The sequence below is a fragment of the Patiria miniata genome, unplaced genomic scaffold (assembly GCF_015706575.1).
Source record: "Patiria miniata isolate m_02_andy unplaced genomic scaffold, ASM1570657v1 HiC_scaffold_6, whole genome shotgun sequence".
Classification (NCBI taxonomy): Eukaryota; Metazoa; Echinodermata; class Asteroidea; order Valvatida; family Asterinidae; genus Patiria; species Patiria miniata.
This window is the reverse complement of record NW_024037073.1, coordinates 15,377,099-15,396,589: the sequence shown is the minus strand read 5'-3', so window position 1 is coordinate 15,396,589 and position 19,491 is coordinate 15,377,099. Positions and strand designations below refer to the sequence as shown.

At 39.7% G+C, this 19,491-nt stretch overlaps 1 protein-coding gene across 1 annotated transcript; it reads right to left on the bottom strand.

Moving 5' to 3' along the window:
- Positions 1–2,363: 2,363 nt before the first annotated feature.
- On the bottom strand, positions 2,364–18,327 carry LOC119743288. Its single transcript, XM_038219691.1, has 10 exons — positions 18,252–18,327; positions 16,812–16,844; positions 15,226–15,276; positions 14,479–14,532; positions 11,657–11,719; positions 9,223–9,285; positions 7,517–7,788; positions 6,385–6,637; positions 5,016–5,039; positions 2,364–4,639 (listed from the first exon to the last, which is right to left on the bottom strand). The coding sequence occupies exons 1-10, from the start codon at positions 18,325–18,327 to the stop codon at positions 4,266–4,268; spliced, it is 1,263 nt and encodes a 420-aa protein (XP_038075619.1). The 3' UTR covers positions 2,364–4,265.
- Positions 18,328–19,491: the final 1,164 nt, after the last annotated feature.

The following is a 19,491-nucleotide window of genomic DNA, read 5'->3' as shown; positions in this document are numbered from 1 at the left end:
ACCAGAAGCGGGCTAATAATGCTGGCTCGATTGCGCCAAAACGGCTCCGTGTTGACGGTACAGACACCACATGTGCAGAGTCGGCATTGGTCCAGTGCTTGCCCTATTAAGTAGAAAACGGTTATGGTAACATCGTTCAGAGCCTGCATCGGACCAGTGCTGGTCTTTTTAAGGCAAACAATAACAGCAAGACGGCGCACAGCCTGAACTGGGCCGTTGAAGGTCCCGAAGATAAACCATGATGAAAAAAAAAACCGGTAAAAGGCCTGAATCAGGCCAGTTTTGGTCCCTTCATGGGATACCATAATGGCAAGACGGCACACAACCTGAACGTGGGAAAAGTGTTGGTCCTTTTACGGCAAACCATATGGCCGCCGTATTAAGTATCTGGACAAACTGACCATTTTGACACGATCCCAAATACATGTAGTACTAATCCAAATTGTTTAGTTGCGTTCCATAACCCTGAAAATATATGTATAGACACCAAGATTTAGATCCTTAGTGGCTTAAAGATGCAATACACGTATTCGGAGATTTAAGTTTAAAATGGCGGCCACGTTTCAAATACCAGATGGCCACAATACTGTATTTGGACAAACTAACCATTTGACACTATCCCAAATGGTACAGTTGCATTCTTTGACCCTGAATATGTATGTTTAGACACCAAAACTTTAATCCTAAGTGGCTTAGAAGATGAGATATTGGTAGATGCAGGTTTTAAATGGCCGCCATCTTTAAAATCCAAGATGGCCGCCATTATGTCATTGGATAAGTTGGTTGAATCAAAAATTGACTAGCTAAGGCATTGAGGAGCATGTATGGAGAATTTGGCGCTTTTGTCCGGAATGTCTACATCCATTCACTAAGCTGCCTGACTTCAACGTTACCTGAGAACATTAGCGCCTAGAGAATCAAGCATCATCCTTTAAATAGCATCAACCATTTACATAGGCCTTTCTACAATTCTTGCACAATGGAATCGATAGAAACAAGCTTTTTTTCACCTACATAATATCAGCACATTGGCAATTCCACGGTAACTCACGTTACATTTAGAAGGGGTCTTCCATCAACTTTGTACTGTTACTCAATAAAGTTGCAGATTTAGGACGGAATTTCTCATGAAGTTAAAGATATATAGTCCGTCATTTGTAATTTGTGCATTTTGTTCTTTTGAAGCAACAATAGTGTTCAAAATCTAATGAAGGATACTGAACAACTAACCTGATAAAGTTTCAGCTCAGCTTCAGCTGTATATTCCGAGAAAAAAACAGCATTCTAGGATCTCAATTTCAAACCAAAAGTTGCTGAATCATGTTTTGAATTGTTTTGAATTGCAGCTATACGCGATGTCGCGCACTGATCCGACGAATTATAGCAACCGCGCGCGCCTGTGCGTCGTGCCAATGCTAGACTGATGACAAGTCGTTAGACTATAGTGGTTTATGTCCGTCATCAGCGCCAGAATCCGCATACCACCGCCGTTCATGCAACATAACGCTACGACCATTCATGCCAAAATCATGTACTACCGCGCGGCATGGTCAGTCCGTGTCTAACGACTTGACTAACACGTTTTCAAGCGAATATTCATATATGCAGCCACTGAAATGCATATGCATGACGTTTCCATAGCGAGGGCCAATAGTAGCCCATCTGGCTTACGAAGGAACATCCATTATAAATATAGGGGTAATTATTACACGATCATTTTCAAGTTTCCATTTGATTTGGCAGTCCTATTTCTAAAATTACAGTAAAAAAAGAGTATAACATTGTAGATAATATTGGTACTTTTGCAACTGTCTTTGAATAAAAGGAGTAATATTTAAGTGATTATGGAAGTTGAAACTGCTACGAATAATTGTAAATCCCCTTCAAAAATGAAGTGCGCGCCGACTGTATAAACGTAAGCTCCTTTTGGCCCATGTGGTTTGTTGTAGTTTAACTAATCACCCTGCATAGTGACCGTTTTAGCCGATTTTCGGCTAACTTTGACATTTTTTTTGTTAAAAAAACAAGTTTTGCCTGAAATTTCATATTACCTTTATGTGGTTATAGATTGTTTAAAATGTAATTGGAATTTTAATTTAGGCAATATTATAACAACTGCATGTGATTTAAGGTGTTTTTAGTATATTTCGAGTAAGTCTGGGGAATCGGGCAGATTTTTGAAGTGCATTTAGCAGATTTAGTCATGACCTTACGGTCATCAGCTATCCGAAAAGGACTATAATGCACCTATACCTTTAAGGAAATATCTTTCCTTAAAGGTATAGGTGCATTATAGTCCTTCATCATGACCGCGCGCTTGGCAATCAACAACATTCAATAATCATCACACATATTAACGAGAGTTTGCTATTATGAGGTTGTATTATTCAAACTTTCTCAACTACATTACTAGTAATTCTACTGACGTCTATTATTCTAATATTCTGATGCACTCCTTCACCCAATCGTCTTCGCAGAGTGATTATGAATAGCATGCAAGCATTAGCAAAGCAAACTTTCAAAATAATAAAATTGTTTGTAGTCATTCTTTTAATTTGATACTTAGATGGCAAAGATGGCAAATGACAAAGGAAAAACAAAACGGTAACAAGATCAGGGGAAAATGTCACACTTTGGACCGGGACAAAATTACTCGCATGTCCCCGTCCCCCCCTCTCATCCCCAACGTTTTAATTTGAAAAAAATATGGCCACCAAAGAAATCTATGCAAAACAAACACATCTCAATTATAAGAGTTTGCTGCTCCTTTGAGCTTAAAAAGAAAACAATATCGTACAACATTTCAGTACTGGCTTGTAAATATGGCATAATGAAAAACAAAACCATGCTCAGACCATTTTAATCATTCCTATTTAAGTTCTATATCTACATAGACTAGTACTTATCTATTTCCGGCACTAGTTTCCATATTGACAAACCACGTACTAGTATTCGTTTTAAATATTACACGCGGGCAAATACCAAATCGAGCGCGATTATAATTGAACTTGAATTGACCTTATTTCAAAGTCCATACAGAGGAAAGGCAAGCCTGGCAATTTGTAGACAAAACAAAAGCGATCTGTGGATGTTTTGCTTTTGTTGAACCGCTCGGTTTCCATTACATTTTGTGACCAAATCCAAGAATTTTTTTTTAGGAATGTGTTAAAAAAATAACAAATATTATACAATATTCTTAATATCCGACCCACGGTGATCAGAAATGGCTTTTGCCCACAACACAAATATTCATATTTCATTTATATTCATACTACTTTTTATTTATATTATATATTTATGTAAGAAGTTGTAAAGTTAAGTACTTGTAAAATTTAGTTTCTTTCCACACATTTCTTTAGAATGAATCATTTGTAGTTCACCTCAACTTGCTAAAATACGTTCACATTCAGATTTAGATGCAAATTTATCATGTTTGCGGTTATTAGAATGGCATCCATGTCGATATAATCACATTTTTATCACCTGCTTTTCGAAATATCATTTCACACAATTAATGCACTATTAAGGCACAATTAAGGCACTATTAACAAGTAAAAAATATCTACATCTATACATCAATTGCAATTCTAAACCACGAAATATAATGATGAAAAAAGAGAGAAAAACTGAAGATTTGCAATTTAAATTCTAAATATACAAAAGTACCGAGTATATAATGTACATATATTAGGCACTTAATGTTACATTCTATTTGATAAAATAAGACAATTTAACCATTAGTTAATAGTACAAAAATACATTTCGTTTACAATTTTCACACACAATGTTCAATTTCCCCTGAATTAAAAAGATTATGGAAGGTGGTCATTTAAGGCGGTTAATTTTTAATTTTCCAAGTGTACCCTTTGAATAGAGTAAATGAGGGAATACATGTAATGGAACATAATTACAGTGATGATGCATGATTAAGAAAGTGGCAGTTTTCAGACATTGGAGGAATACACTACAGGTTGTTAAAATTCAGAAGGAAACTAAAGCGATCACGAAGGGAATTATAAATTCCTCAGAACGGATGATCAGTTTCTTTGGTCGCTACTCCCAGTGCCAGATCTGCTTTCCAAATTGAAAAGAATGTTGCATCCTAACACCACTTTTTTATCATATCTTCTCAATGATGGTTGGTCATTGCAAAATTGTTGAAAATACATGAATCTTTTCCAATGAAACGTTTCCAATTTTGTTAGGCATTACTTTGAAAATGTTCTTGACTATAAGCACATAACCGTTGGAGTGGCGTTTGGATACTACATTCCTTCCTTCGAATTAATTATCTCGGGTCGAATCGTACAGCTAGAATCCAATTGCTTAATTGACCCCAATTCAAAGGCCGGATATGACTTTACAGACTTGTAAAACTCTGGATTAGGGGATTCGATTGGTGAGCCGGGAACCGATTGTTGAGGTTGCAAATGGGCTCGACTGTCGGGATTGGGCCGGATAGACGAGCTGGGACCCGATTGCTGAGTTTGGTTATTATTGCCGGGCTTGGGTTTGACTGACGGGCTGTCTGGGGGAAGCGATTGCTGAGCTTGGGCTTTATTGCTGGGTTTGGGTTGGACTGACGAGCTGGGATCTAGTTGTTGAGCGCGATGCTGATCGATAGGCTTAGCTCCAACACCTGAAATACAACATTTAAAAATTAATGTCACACAACAATTTACTTGCGAACACGCAAACCGCTTTGCCAATGAAACAAATATTCCATTCTGATTTCACTGCTCATGGCCAATACCGGTACATGTACCGTGTAATATCACATTCCAAGGCCTCACCGTACTTGAGTTGGACACAATATTTAAAAGTAAAATCCACGACTACAAATGGTTTCACCCATACAGGGAGTGGTTCTATTTCCGCATTTTGCAAATTTCGTGTTTTTTCCCACAATGAATAATGGATATCAATAGAATTTAATACTGCAGCCATGATCTAAATTCTTAGTAAACATGAAATTATAAGCTAGTAAGTTAAAACTAGGACATGTTTGTACTTACCTGCTTGCCGATTGTAATATGATCCTGAAAAAAAAAAGTTTTACTTTAGTAAAATCAACTGAAACGAAACAAATTCTGATTCAATATTTTGTAAGTTTGAGCGTAATACGGGCTTTACACTAATATATTTCAAATTGATTACACTGAAATATTTGCTAGCCTGTGTTGTATGATGTTTTGGACACAAATTAAGTAAAAGACTTTACTCGGAAATCACAATTTTATACAGCCAGATTAATTTTCCACTTAATATTTTGACAAGATGCCTTATAAAGGATATCCCCCCCCCCCAAAAAAAGTCTCGAAGCCCCCTCTTTTCACTGCTTTAAAAGGGCGCAGTTTTTTTTCGGGATACCCTGTACTACAACACTTACGTCTGTATTATAGCTTTGTGTAAATATTTCTCAAGTACCAGTATTTGGAAGTATTAATGCACATACATTGTGGTCTGTTTTACCAGTGCACCTTTCTTCCCTATGAAGTTTACTTTGTTTAAATTTATTTTGCAATGCATGCAGGGCCTCAATGTAAACCAGTTTTAAGCGGTTAATAAATAAATAAATTAATGAATTAACATAGCTAATTAACTTAGTTTTTTGTACGAAAGAAAGATTTTTTGCAAGATGCCATATTTGGAAAATACACAAACGGAAAACTCCACATACTTAAAAAGTTTCACTAGTTTCACAGGGATATCTTTTGTTAAACCATGGCATTCTTTCTCTATGTGATATGTTTGGTTTAAATTCAGGAAGGAAGTTTTCCAATTCAATTCGGTTGTTGTTTTTTTCTCGAGAATTATCTCTAACAATAGTTTCTGAATTTTTATGCACACCTTGTCTCCAATGGCTGAGAACAAAATGAAAACAGACCGTTGCAAACTTGAATTTTAGAAATTTTAAATGACAGTATTAGTGCAATTCCGAGAAACCTGTTCGTTTAGTGGTCATGTTGATACGAAATGTCACGCTTTTTACAAATGTCTGAAATTAACAAATTTATCTTGAGATAGCACTGAGATTACACATTAAATTTCTGAAATACATGTTAGGGTTTGTAATGTTTTCAGCTTATTGCTTGGGGGAAAACTGGTGTAAAAAATAAATACACTTTAATACATCTGAAAAAGACTGTGGTGTCCACGTTACATGTCAACTCGTTTTCTTGAAAAACATTCAAATGCTCTGAAACTTTCTTTTGAAAAGCGACAATCCCATGTAACACAAATATTTTAGTTAAATGCACTTTACCTAATCTTAAAATGTGTTAAATCTTACAAGTTTATCCCAACTTATGGAAAGACCTAATTATATGACGTTGTATTCCAAAATGGCATCAAGCAGAAAATCCCCCAAGGAGAAAAACTTACGCAGGCTTATGTAATGCTGATCGACAAGGCCCAACGAGAGCCGTTTTCCGTTGGTTCCACCCTTCTTAATGTCAACCACATAATGGTCATGATCTGTCAACACAACTACATGCAAATCACACTTGAGCATTTTGGCTGTTCCTTTAACATCCTCTGCTTCCACACATGTGCCGTCTTTGGCCAGTTTGTCCAGGTATTCTTTGCGCTTATGCTTTGATGCTGGCAAGGATCCTGATATTGGATCATCAGGTTGCTTGAAAAGGAAACATAAAATCAATAAATCAAACAATAAACCGTGGCTAAAAACAGTGCACATACAACATAACGCATACCGTAAAAAAAACCTCTCTTTTATAGAAATGTGAGAAAAGTCAGATTGATTTTAAGTTTGTGTATTTCTCTCAGCAAGTGCTTTCTTAAAAAGAAAAAAAAAAAAAAAAAAAAAAAAAAATATTTTTTACATTAATATTTTTCTTGCAATGCATACTCAATTTGAAAGAGAAAGCAAACAAAAACCTTGGCCCATGCTGTGTTAAATGGATATATTTTTGAACAAATTCCAAATTATTTGCGACTAGACAATAATTGAGTTCTTGCCGGGTACACTGGTTCCCCGCCCCCCCCTATCAGAACCAAAAATGAAGGGTCCAGGAACCAGTCAAGTCACAGAGAAAGTGTCTGTGAAGGGGGGGGGGGGGGGGCTGTGTGCAAAAGCAACCCAAACCTACAAGCTTTTTCAGTGAGTTGCGGGTGCCTAAAATGTAAAAAATAGTTGTTTTCATTCATTTGATACACAATATGTACAAGTTTAAAGATCAAAAGGAGAAAAAACTTGTGTTGAAGAACACAGACAACTCATTTTTAAAACAAATTTGAGTAAAAAAAGGTTTTCAGTCCAATTCAAATGTGCATTTTCCTGTCAAAAAAATCAATGCAAATTCAAATTGTTTTAAACTGGCATATGTTTACAATTTATGTCTTCTGAAAAACGTTCTTCCATAATGTCCCCATTTCCAGCATGTAAAGGAAAGTTCAAGCATGTTGTCCACTCTTGTGATCCATGATCCACAATAGAAAACAGCCAACAGAGCACAAGGCAGACAAACACATTCTATTTCATTTCAATACTTACCAACTGGCGAAGAAATTCAACCAATTTTATCCGCAGATTTTTAGCACTGTTCTGTCCAAGAATACCCAACCATTCCAGTTGGTCTACCACCGCATGGAAGAAACAGTTGCCACCTCCCTGATTGTTTTGAATGTCCACGCGGCCAAAGACTTCAATGCATGTCTTGAGCCTCTTCAGTGAACCATCCATACTTTCCTTCACATTTCCTTTATTTTCTTGATGAGAACTCAGAAGAAGTGGTTGTGATTCTCCCTCATTCTCTGGATCATGCACTGAACAAATGAAAGACACTACCGTTAAAAATCACATGCATGTGATTACCTTGCCATTTTGCCATGGCTCATGATCTGGCTAAATATGAACCATCCTGGGCTTAGATTTGAGGCAGCTCTTACACCTGCACACTCACAGCATCCGAACTTGCCCCAAGTGTCGGCCAATATTTGCCCATGGACGGATGGCAGCAGATCACTTTAATTCACAACCCATTTGAAACAGTACAATATCTTGAGTGGTTTCAATACTTCTGTTGGTTCCTTGTGGTATATACATGTATATCACAGATTTTTTGAAAATTTTCTATTTTGTCTGAATGTTCACACATTCATATTGCTTTGATTTGAAAGAGAAAAAAAATGGCCAAAAAAAAAAAAAAAAAAAAAGGAGTCGTGTGACTAAAAAAAACGAATGCTGATTTGTGACATGTACACTAGTAAAAGATGCTCTTTAAAGGCCTTAGGCCAAAAAAAAAAAGTCTCCGGTTTCTGGTATGGAGCTTGCCCCAAAAGTGGTGCGGCGACGCGGCTTTTTTTTTTTTTTTTGTGGCTTCAAATGTCGGCTGATGACTGCAAATGGTGCCCGACTAAACTTAGTGCAAATATATGGGAGTCCAGAGAGGCCACATAAAGCTTATTCTCGATCATAACCCCATCTAAAAACACGTTAAAATTGTGCAGCAGCAGGATTCCAGTCAAACCAGTGAGTTTGGCGGTTTTGAAACATCATCTTGTATTGAAAAAAAAACCTTTTTCATTTTGCCGACGCGCATGGCTGCGGCGACGCGCGCGCATACCAGAAACCGGAGACTTTTTTTTTGGCCTTAACCATTGAAAAGAGATATCGATATTGTTTTATTTGCTCTGTGTGTGCAAGTACAGGCACCCCTTTGAAAGTTAAAAAAGGAAGAGTTAATTGGGGTGGACCAGGATGGACATTCAGACATATCACTGCCAACCACATATGACGCTCACACACATACACTGCGGGTATTTCATGCTATAACAGGTGCACTCACATCGTGTGTCCCATCCATTGCACTTTCAAAAGTGATAAAAAGCGCCCTCTCATTTTGCGCATGGATCCCACACAAAATAAAATTAAAAAACGCTGGTTGGACAAAAGTGGGCGACTTTGCAAAGTATCACTATTTGTAAGTGTCAGCCATTTTGGAATAAAATAGCTAACAACTCTGGAAAGTCATTCATTTTGGTTGGCAACGTTTGCCAATCAAGTGGCTAACAAGTACAGTTGGTCCCATTTAGAGAACTTTTGCATGCTTTACATAATTTCAGGACACCCAGCTTTAATAGCCAAAGAAAACACTGGATTCTTGTTGTTTTGAATAATTCATATTCATATACATTTATAAAGCCTTTCAGCTGAGCCGACTTAGACATTCTGGCCAAAGAAAGTGAGATAATACTCACCAGCAGAATCATCCCCACCAATAGACATGTTTGAAGGTAAGGCGTCAGATTTATCCGCTCCACCTAACATAGAATTAATAATTTTATGATTCATTATGAGGGATTTTATTTTACGTGTAGAAACTTTGCAAACCGTTATTCTGCCATCCCTGCATACAAAACACAATGGCACTGTGATAAGTGTTTGATAACACCATTGTTGCCTTGGTCGGATGTGCTCTCTTTACATGGCCTTCAGGACACCCAGCTTAGCCAAAGAGACAGTGTTGTGGTACTTGTACTCGTACTAGAATGTCAAAGTGCTAACATTGTGAGTAAATCTTATAGTGTGGCCTTTATTTACGGAGGTCCAGTAAATAAGCCACATTTATGGGGCTACATTTAATCATGTCCATGATTCAACCAAGCTCCACTAATGTACGTGGGAAAAATCTGACATGATCGTCTTTTTCTTCCAACATCTGCCAGTGAAAAGCATCACTACATGTATGCTCTCTTTGCCATCCTCAATTCAACATGATTTTTAAAGCATTGCATTTTGTACAAATCATTGCATTTTGGCACAACATGTTGGATTGCTACATTGGATCGTTCATTGTGGTTATGTACCCGTAGGTAACTGGCCATGTGCTAGCGGGCGGCGCGGTTTATGGTGGTACCGTTGCTGTGCACGCATGCACCAGTGATTTTTCCATGTAATATCCAGCTGGAAAAGGGTTCTGATCAGAGTTGGCCCAGGTGTTTCTACTGTAGAAACACCATTTACAACTGCTCTTGTCCTCCTTGATTTAAGTGCAGCTTTCGACACTGTGGACCACACCATACTGCTGTCTAGACTCCATGATATTGTTGGCCTGCGGGGTTTAGTGGTGCCAGTCTTATCTTGAGAGCAGGCAGCAGTATGTGCGTGTAGGTAACGCTACTTCTAATTCCGTCTCTGTCGATTTTTCTGTACCACAAGGTTCTGTTCTAGGCCCGCAATGGTTCACTTTGTACATTTATCCGCTGAGAGAAATCATCTTGCGCCACAAATTACATTATCATATGTATGCAGATGACACACAATTATATCTGACTTTTGAACCTTCACAACAACAAGCCGATTCTAGCATCTCTCAAATAGAGACTAGCATTTGTGAAATTCGCCAGTGTATGCAAGATAATTTCTTGAAGTTAAATGATGATAAAACAGAATTTATGATGATTGGCTCCCCACAATAACTTTCAAAAGTCAATATTCCCTTCATTAGTATAGGCGATTCTCATATCACTCCAGTTGGCCAAGCCCGTAATCTGGGTGTTATTTTTGATTCTTCACTGTCACACAAAAGTCTAATCTCCAATATTGTTCGTTCAGCTTCATTTCATATCTGCAACATCAGCAAAATCAGAAAATATCTCAACCGCAACTCAACTGAACAAATCATACATTCTTTTGTTACGTCGAGGCTAGACATGGGGAATTCCCTTTTGTTTGGTCTTCCGCAAGAACAACTTACCAGGCTCCAACATATTCAGAACACTGCTGCACGTGTGGTCACATTAACCAGAAAATCCTCCCACATCACCCCAATCCTGAAAAATCTACACTGGTTACCAGTCTCCTCTCGGATAATCTATAAAATGATGTTGTTGGTTTACAAAGCTCTAAATGGCAAAGCCCCCTCATACATCATGGACATGCTTTCCCCTTACAGACCCTCCCGCACACTCCGATCCAGTAACAAGCATCTACTACATGAGCCAAAATCACACCGTATTTGGGGAAACAGGTCATTCTCTGTAGCAGCACCTCGTCTGTGGAATCGGCTACCTATTCACATCAAAACCTCAGAAACCATCCAGTCCTTCAAAACAGCTCTCAAAACTCACTTCATGTCGTAAGCTTTCAATTAATCCCTTGCATTTATGTTTATTTTGTTTTTCTGCTCTTCCGTTGCTTACCTTAATTTGTTTAGTTTGTTTATTCATTCATATTGACTTTGTTTACCTATTTTTGCTGCCGTTTTGCTTGTATACAATTATGTATAGCGCCTTGAGCACCTCACGGTGGATATGTTTGCGCTTTATAAATGTCCAATATTATTATTATATTATTATTATTATATTATTGAACACTGGGCTCGAAGTGACTGGTGGCCAGTTAACATTTGGTGTGAGAGTACTATAATGCCCCCAAATGATAAATCTTGTACAATAGATCCAAACAATACAAAAAGTCACTCCACATGCATGGGTTTCATAACAGTGTGCAAAATGACGCATCCAGAAACTGACCTTAGTGTATTAATCAGAACACTTAACGCACAATGAGGAAACAACAAACTTGATTCTTGTTAATTGTTTTGAATAATTCATATTCATTTACATCTATAAAGTCTTTCAGCTGAGCTGACTTAGACATTCTGGCCAAAGAAAGTGAGATAATACTCACCAGCAGAATCATCTCCACCATTTGACATGTTTGAAGGTAAGGCGTCAGATTGATCCCCTCCACCTAACAAGGAATTTGTGATGTAATGATTCATTATGAAGAATTTTATATGACTTATAGAAACTTTGCAAACCGTTATTCTGTCATTCCCTGCATACAAAGCACAATGGCACTGTGATAAGTGTTTGATAACACCATTGTTGCCTTGGTCGGATGTGCTCTCTTTACATGGCCTTCAGGACACCCAGCTTAGCCAAAGAGACAGTGTTGTGGTACTTGTACTCGTACTAGAATGTCAAAGTGCTAACGTTGTGAGTAAATCTTATAGTGTGGCCTTTATTTACGGAGGTCCAGTAAATAAGCCACATTTATGGGGCTACATTTAATCATGTCCATGATTCAACCAAGCTCCACTAATGTACGTGGGAAAAATCTGACATGATCGTCTTTTTCTTCCAACATCTGCCAGTGAAATGCATCACTTATACTCTCTTCGCCATCCTCAAGGTAATCAACGTGATTTTTAAAGCATTGCATTTTGTACAATTAAAGCACTGCATTTTGGCACAACATGTTAGATTTTATACATTGGATCGTTCATTGTGGTTATGTACCCGTAGGTAACTGGCCATGTGCTAGCAGGTGGCACGGTTTATGGTGGTACCGTTGCATACCATCAGGCGCGGTTCTAGAACCAATATTTTGGGGGGCTAGCACGGTGGATCCAGAATTTTTTTCAGGGAGGCGTGCTGAAATGTTGACCGGTTATTTTTTCCAGACACTTAGGCCACCGAAAATCAATAGGGGGGTGGGGGGGGGGGGGGGGGGGCTCATGCCAAGGGCGGATCCAGAACTCAATTTTTTTGGGGGGCCAAAAAATATTTTGATCCCCCCAAAAAGTGGGTCAAAAAAATTACGGCGTGGGGTTCGGGGCCCGCTTAAGGGCCCCTAAAAAATGTTGGATTCTAGATGCTCTGTGGTGCGATCTGAGGCAATTTCTGACCACTTTAACCAATGTTTTTTGAGGAAAAGATGGTGGTGTACTCATTGCCTGCCTTTATTGCGATGTCACATAAAAAAAAAAATTGGTTTCGGGTTTTTTTTGGGGGGGGGGGGGGGCATGGCCCCCTTTGGCCCCCCCCCCCCTGGATCCGCCCTTGGCTCATGCCATATTTTCAATGGGGAGCGTCAATAAAATCCTAAAATCATTCACACTATATTAACTAATGTACCCTCGTCACGGCTATTTCTTCTTTAGGGGGAGACCGTTCGCATGTACATCACAATCCTTCTTTTTGCTAATGCAATTTTTTTTTGTACGGAATTTATTTTGGGGGGGCTAGACCAAATTTTGGGGGGGCTACAGCCCCCCCTAGCCCCCCCGTAGAACCGCGCCTGCATACCATCATGTGCTGTGCACGCATGCACCAGTGATTTTTCCATGTAATATCCAGCCGGAAAAGAGTTCCGATCAGTGTTGGCCCAGGTGTTTCTACTACCAGGTGTTTCTACTGTAGAAACACCATTAACGCCTGGTGAAAGAGATTAAAACTTCACTCAGGATAATTTTTACTTGCCGTTATCATTGACTTTTTCATTGACTTGTGACAAATCACATATTGTGGAAACATCTTTAAAAAAAAAAAATCTACTTTTTGTGGGACAAATCTTTACAAAATCGAAACTTTTGTTGGAAAAGTAAGAAAGTCAGTTTTCCGATTAAAATCAAAAAAGTTTCATCTCTGATACATGAATAATTCATACATGAATAATGGAATAACAGTGTGAGTATCCGGTCCTCACTGCGTGATAATGACCGGGTTTGGGGTGACCGCTGTGGTCCAGTAATAGCGGTCACCCCCACACCCGGTCATTATCACGCAGTGAAGACCGGATACTCACACTGTTATTCCCATTAATAAATACCTTTTTAACAAAATAAACAGTTAAAATGCTCCAAGTTTGGGACTATTTTGTCGGCGATATTTTGTGTTAATGTTCATGGGCCATATTTTAGCTTATGCGTGGTACCCTGTCTCTTCCATATGCATTGTTATACTACCCTAGCCGGCTGGGCCCAGCCTGTGCTGGACGCGACGACGTCTTCATCATTGCATAAAAACGTCCATGGTATGAACTTCTTCTCAGTGCCGTAGCGAAACAAACTACAACAATTTTGTTCATATTTTACCTGATGGAGGAAGCTGAAACTTCGGTTACATATTCCTTGTTTCCAGAATTACAAAGATGCTCGGTTTAGGAAAGGTAAATATGTCAGTGGGTGAAGTGTTTACAGAAAGTAGATCGCAGTTCCACACTTTCGTCGTAAACATCCTCAGTATACTGCTGTACGCGCCGCGTACGATGTCGTACGTTTGAAAACTTCCTTACGCGCGCGCACCCATAATACTGTTTTGCGATGCGCGCCTAAGTCTTCACGCGATGGTGGTTGAGCGCATGTGCAGTGCTGTATTGTTACAAGCTGCCGTAGGACTGTTGTAAATTTGGCCAATCATTGGCTTGCATGGGGCCAGATCAATGCTGGTTCAGGGGCCAGATTAATGCTGGTTCAGGGGCCATTTATTCGCTTGTTCTTTGAAGCCGGTCTTTATATCACCGTTAATACACCCCCACGTGATCGAGTCTCGACCAATCAGAAGCCATCAACTCTCCAAGGTATTTATTAATAATTCATACATGAATAATTCATACATGAATAATTCAAACATGAATAATTCATACATGAATAACTCATACATGAATAAAGTCTTCCAGTCTCGGCTGACTTATCAACTGGCCAAAGAAAGTGAGACAATACTCACCAACAGAATCACCTCCATCATTTGAAGGTGGCACATCAGATTCAACACCTTCACCTAAAATGTAAACAAAATATGACTTTATGATTAATTAACGATGGAATTACTACAGAAAATTTGCAGACTGTTACCCTGTCGTTCCCTGCATTTTATAAGACAATGGCATTGTGATAAGTGTTTAATTGATGTAACTGCGGATGTAGGAAATGGGAAATTTAAGCCTCGGCAGGATCATTTTATTCAGTGTGTGTGTCGGCCATTTTGGAGACCATAGCCAATGACTCAGGAACACCATTTGCCTGTTGCTAACGTTTGCCAACATCTGTGGCAATCAGTCCTTCACACTTGCACAAACGTTGAATGCTGCAACTGTAAACAAAACATTAGCATAATATGCATGTAGTTCACATAAGTGAATGCATATGATGGAGCTGCGTGTTTAATGTAGCTTTCAGGACAGCTCAGCCAAAGAAAATTGGATTCTTGCTGTTGAACAGGAAACTTCCTTCATGGATCTGATTGGTTAACAACATATCGTGCCCGGTGAAATCGCGTCCGGTGAAACCGCACACCTTTCCGAATGCAAAAAAATCAAACATGCTTGATTTCATCCGGTCGCCCGGTGTACGGTCAAATCAGTCCAAATTTTCAGCGTACACCTCTGTGCAATGATCCGGTTAACCTGTAAAATCAGAAAGGTTTGCGCCGGCCTTTAGACACTCTGGCCAAAGAAAGTGAGACAATACTTACTGGCAGATGGACCACCTTTACCATGCATCGCAACGGATTGACCACCTCCACCTAAAAAGTAATTAAACGGGATTTTATGACCAATGAGGGATTTTGTCTTACTAAAGAAAATTGCAGACTGTTTTTTGGTCATTTCCTTCATATTTATAAACACACTGGCATTGTGATACATGTAAGTTTTGTAGTTGATGTACGGCCACACTCTTTGGCTCTTTCTCATGACCTTTCTCCCCCCTAAAATGCTGCAATGGCTGCAAATTGAAATTGCTACTGAAGCATTTGCTGTGTACAGAGTCAACATAAATTAAGTGTACACAAATATTAAATCGTGTGTCAGTTATCCATACTTCGGCTAAATCCACATCGTACAACTCGTCAAATCGCTCAAGTCAGCCGTCTGACTAAAGTGTGGACTGTCAGTAATGCATTTCCACTAAATTTTGTATTTCTAACTCGGCTTTTATTATACATGTTATAAGTCGCCATTTCACTCAAGTTGTCGTGTTACTCTCGGTCCCCTTTCCATAAAAAGCATTACAAAATCCTTTGTGTAAGTCGGCATTCAACAAATCACGCATTGGCATCGACTTCCTGTACTGCGGTTGGCAAAGTGTCGGGTGAAAAGTGGTTTTGCATGCGCACGGCCCGTGATCGCTGCATGTATCGGTGTCAAAAGTGTCCTACTGCATACATCGCATACAAATGTATATGCATCATGAGCATAGCAATACCAGTACCCCCTCTAGGCTGTACGCATGCGCTCTGTCCATTTTGGGGGTCTTCTTATGAATGACTACTGCTGCAGTCAATGCGTGCGTGGTATATTACGGACCACGCACGCATTTAATTTGTTACTGTGCACCAGGGTGACTGTTTTTGCCGATTTTCGGCTAACTTTGACAGAATTGTTGTTAAAAAACGAGTTTGACAGAAAATTTGACAGAAAGGATTTTTTTGGGGCAGATTTCTGGCAGAATTCTTAGAAAAAAATGGTTATTTGACCCAAAAAACAGCAAATTTGAACAAAAAATATGGTATGTTTGTTTGAAAAAGCTTCAATCCTTTCAAACAAACCCTTAATTGCATAATGTGAAAGGTTGGCTGGTCTAGGTGCTGAGGTTCACTGGGAAACGGACTTCGTCGTGGCCGGATCCGCGTTCTGCCCGAAATAACGCAATAATTTCATAACTCTTTATGTGACTATAGATTGTTTATAATGTAATTTGAACTTTAATTAAGGTAATACTACCAATCTGCATGTGATTTTAAGTATATTCATGTGGTCTCCACTATCAATACCCCAAACGTGATGATACAATTCGAGGATTAATATGCTGGATTCAACTCAAGCATTAAGGCAATAATCCAGGGTAATTCAAAGCCAATTAGTGCAATGAATCATGTGTGCAAAAGACCATTCATGTAAGTCGGCAAAATGACGACTTACAGCAGATATCGGCATTCGCGTAAGTCGTCACAAATTCTCGAGTCCAGAGAGTGCCGGTTTGGCTGGAGTTTACTGTACTAGAAAGATAATGTTCAGGAGACAGTAAAATTCAATGTAAAATGCTCTTCCATTTACTCACCTTCTGAATCACTCCGTTTTGCCACTTTTTCCCCTGAAAAAAAATTGGAAAATTAAAGTTGTTGAATATGTCCAAATTATAGTAAATGCCAGCATGTTTGCACTTAGATGCAAACACGGTAGGCCTATAGATGCTGCAAATTAACAAGTAATATCCCAGATTAAAACATAAATGGAGTTGTAATACAATAGAATTGATCCTCGATCGCCTATTGAAGGTATGACCATGCTGACTATCGGCATGACTCTAAAGCCAGTACAGCTAATGCACAAATGTAACTCCCCTTGAACCAAGGGCGGATCCAGGGGGGGGCCAAAGGGGGCCATGGCCCCCCCCAAAACGAAACCAATTTTTTTTTTTTTATGTGACATCGCAATAAAGGCAGGCAATGAGTACACCACCATCTTTTCCTAAAAAAAAATGGTTAAAGTGGTCAGAAATTGCCTCAGATCGCATCACAGAGCATCTAGAATCCAAAAAATTTTCGGGGCCCTCACGGGCCCCGAACCCCACCCCGTAATTTTTTAGACCCACTTTTTTTGGGGGGACCAAACTTTTTTTTGGCCCCCCCAAAATTGTGTTCTGGATCCGCCCTTGCCTTGAACCACGACAAAAAGTAGGATCATGACAAACATGGGGCTGGTTAGCTCATTTGGTAGAGATGCATGATGTTTCAGGTAATGTAATGGGTACTGTACCGGTATGTAGAAAGATGAGTGGAGGGGGGACCATCAGCAGCTTTGAAAATCGGGTGCAGGCGAGGGGGGGGGGGGGGAGGACAGCAGTGAATCCAGGGTTTTCATTCTAGGGGGAAAGTTGGGGAGGGCTGGATGTTGAACCCCTCCCCCACCCCCCGTTTGCTATGCCGCTGGGGGGGGGGGGGGAAGATGGGGGCAGAATTACCGCCAATGGCCCACAACCTCCTGCTTATACATTTGTACTATGCAGATGTATCAACCATTTGAACACTGGGCTTGCAAGTGACTGGTGGCCACTTAACATATGGTGTGAGAGTACTGTAATGCCCTCAAATGATAAATCTTGTACAATAGATCCAAACAACACAAAAAGGCACTACATGCATGGGTGGCATAACAGTGTGCAAAATGGCGCATCCAGAAACTGACCTTAGTGTATTAATCAGAATTCTTAACGCACAATGAGGAAACAACAAACTTTGTAATGTGTCGTGCACCTGTCATGCATCAATTGTATGACGCATCACAGAGTCAGGGTACACTGGTAGACCCTGGGAGAGGTGCGTCTTTATGCAAAAGTGGGTCTTCCTGGAATCTATACAGACTGCCTGTGTCACAGTAGTGATACACAGAATGTTAATTTTTTACGTAAGCAACATTTTTGACACACCTTTTTCAGATTGTGATTCACACCCCATAAATTCTTGACACACATGGGAAAGCTGGTGTGTAGTACCGGTACCCCTGTAGTATCCCCCACAGTCATGAATCATCTTGCAGTGGGGGAGGATCTTATAATTGACTGGTGCATTATACATCTAGGCTATTTAACCGACAATTGGTCACGATGACATTCAGATATACCTTAACAATAAGAGCAGTTTGAAAACACAATCAGCAAAGGTGCCCTGAGTGGCACTTGTGAGCATGCAACACCCACACATGAACAGTTACACATAAAACATGGTTCGTGTTGTTTGAAGGTAGATAGTCAATGTAAGATCTCTGAGGTATTGAGAGGTTGACTAGGCCCGTAAACAGCTAGGGCATCGTAAAGAACACCCTGTCTCAGTCAGAACTGTTCAAAAACATTCTGTCTTACTTTTGGCAAATCTGTGACATTTTATGAGCTGAAATTTCAACAGCTGCATATTCGAAAGGTTTGCATGTTTGAGGTAGCACTTTGATGAAGGTTTACGGTAGCAACATGTGACAAATCTCTCTTTATGAGTTTGTGAGGTTCTGAAAATAACCGCGGCAAACTCAACAACCAGGGCAAGGGTTAGTGCTGTGACTGGAAGCAATGAAGCATGTGAAGGATGCAAGATGAGCAGGGGATGCTGGCTATCTTTGAGGCATGTTGATTTGCAAATTTGTAAATGCCCTATTTAAGCGTCTATAAGTTAACAATCCAGGTCTAGTTCCCGATGCAAAGCCACTGAACTACTTTGTCAACTTCCAATATCCGGGAGCAAATAAAATAAATCAACAATCTCAAAGCGCTGTACAATTATTCCCCCTGTTCATCAGGACACGACACAATGTGGCTGATATCAGTGCACATTCGGTCCTCTAGCCCGCCCTCACAGGTACCTATTTATACGCCTGGGTGGAGAGACGCAATTATAGTTACGTGTCTTGCCCAAGGGCACAAAAACCATGTTCCTGGGAGGGTTTGAACCCACGTACCATCGTACACGAGTCAAACTCCGTAACCACTGGAGTAGTAAGGGAGGCGGGGGTGCTGGACTTTGTCATAGGTCTGTGGGTAGTACAGGGCCATTAATGAGAAGTCAGGGTACCAGACTTTGTCATAGGTCTGTGGGTAGTACAGGGCCAATGGGAAATCCCCCGATCTCAAGAAAAAAAAAAATAAAAAAAATAAATCTAACGGAGAGAGAGTGAGAGAAAGAAAAATCTGTCGTCGCTAAAATGAGGGGAGTCTAATTATTTATAAATCTAAAAGTCTAACCTCAAAAAAA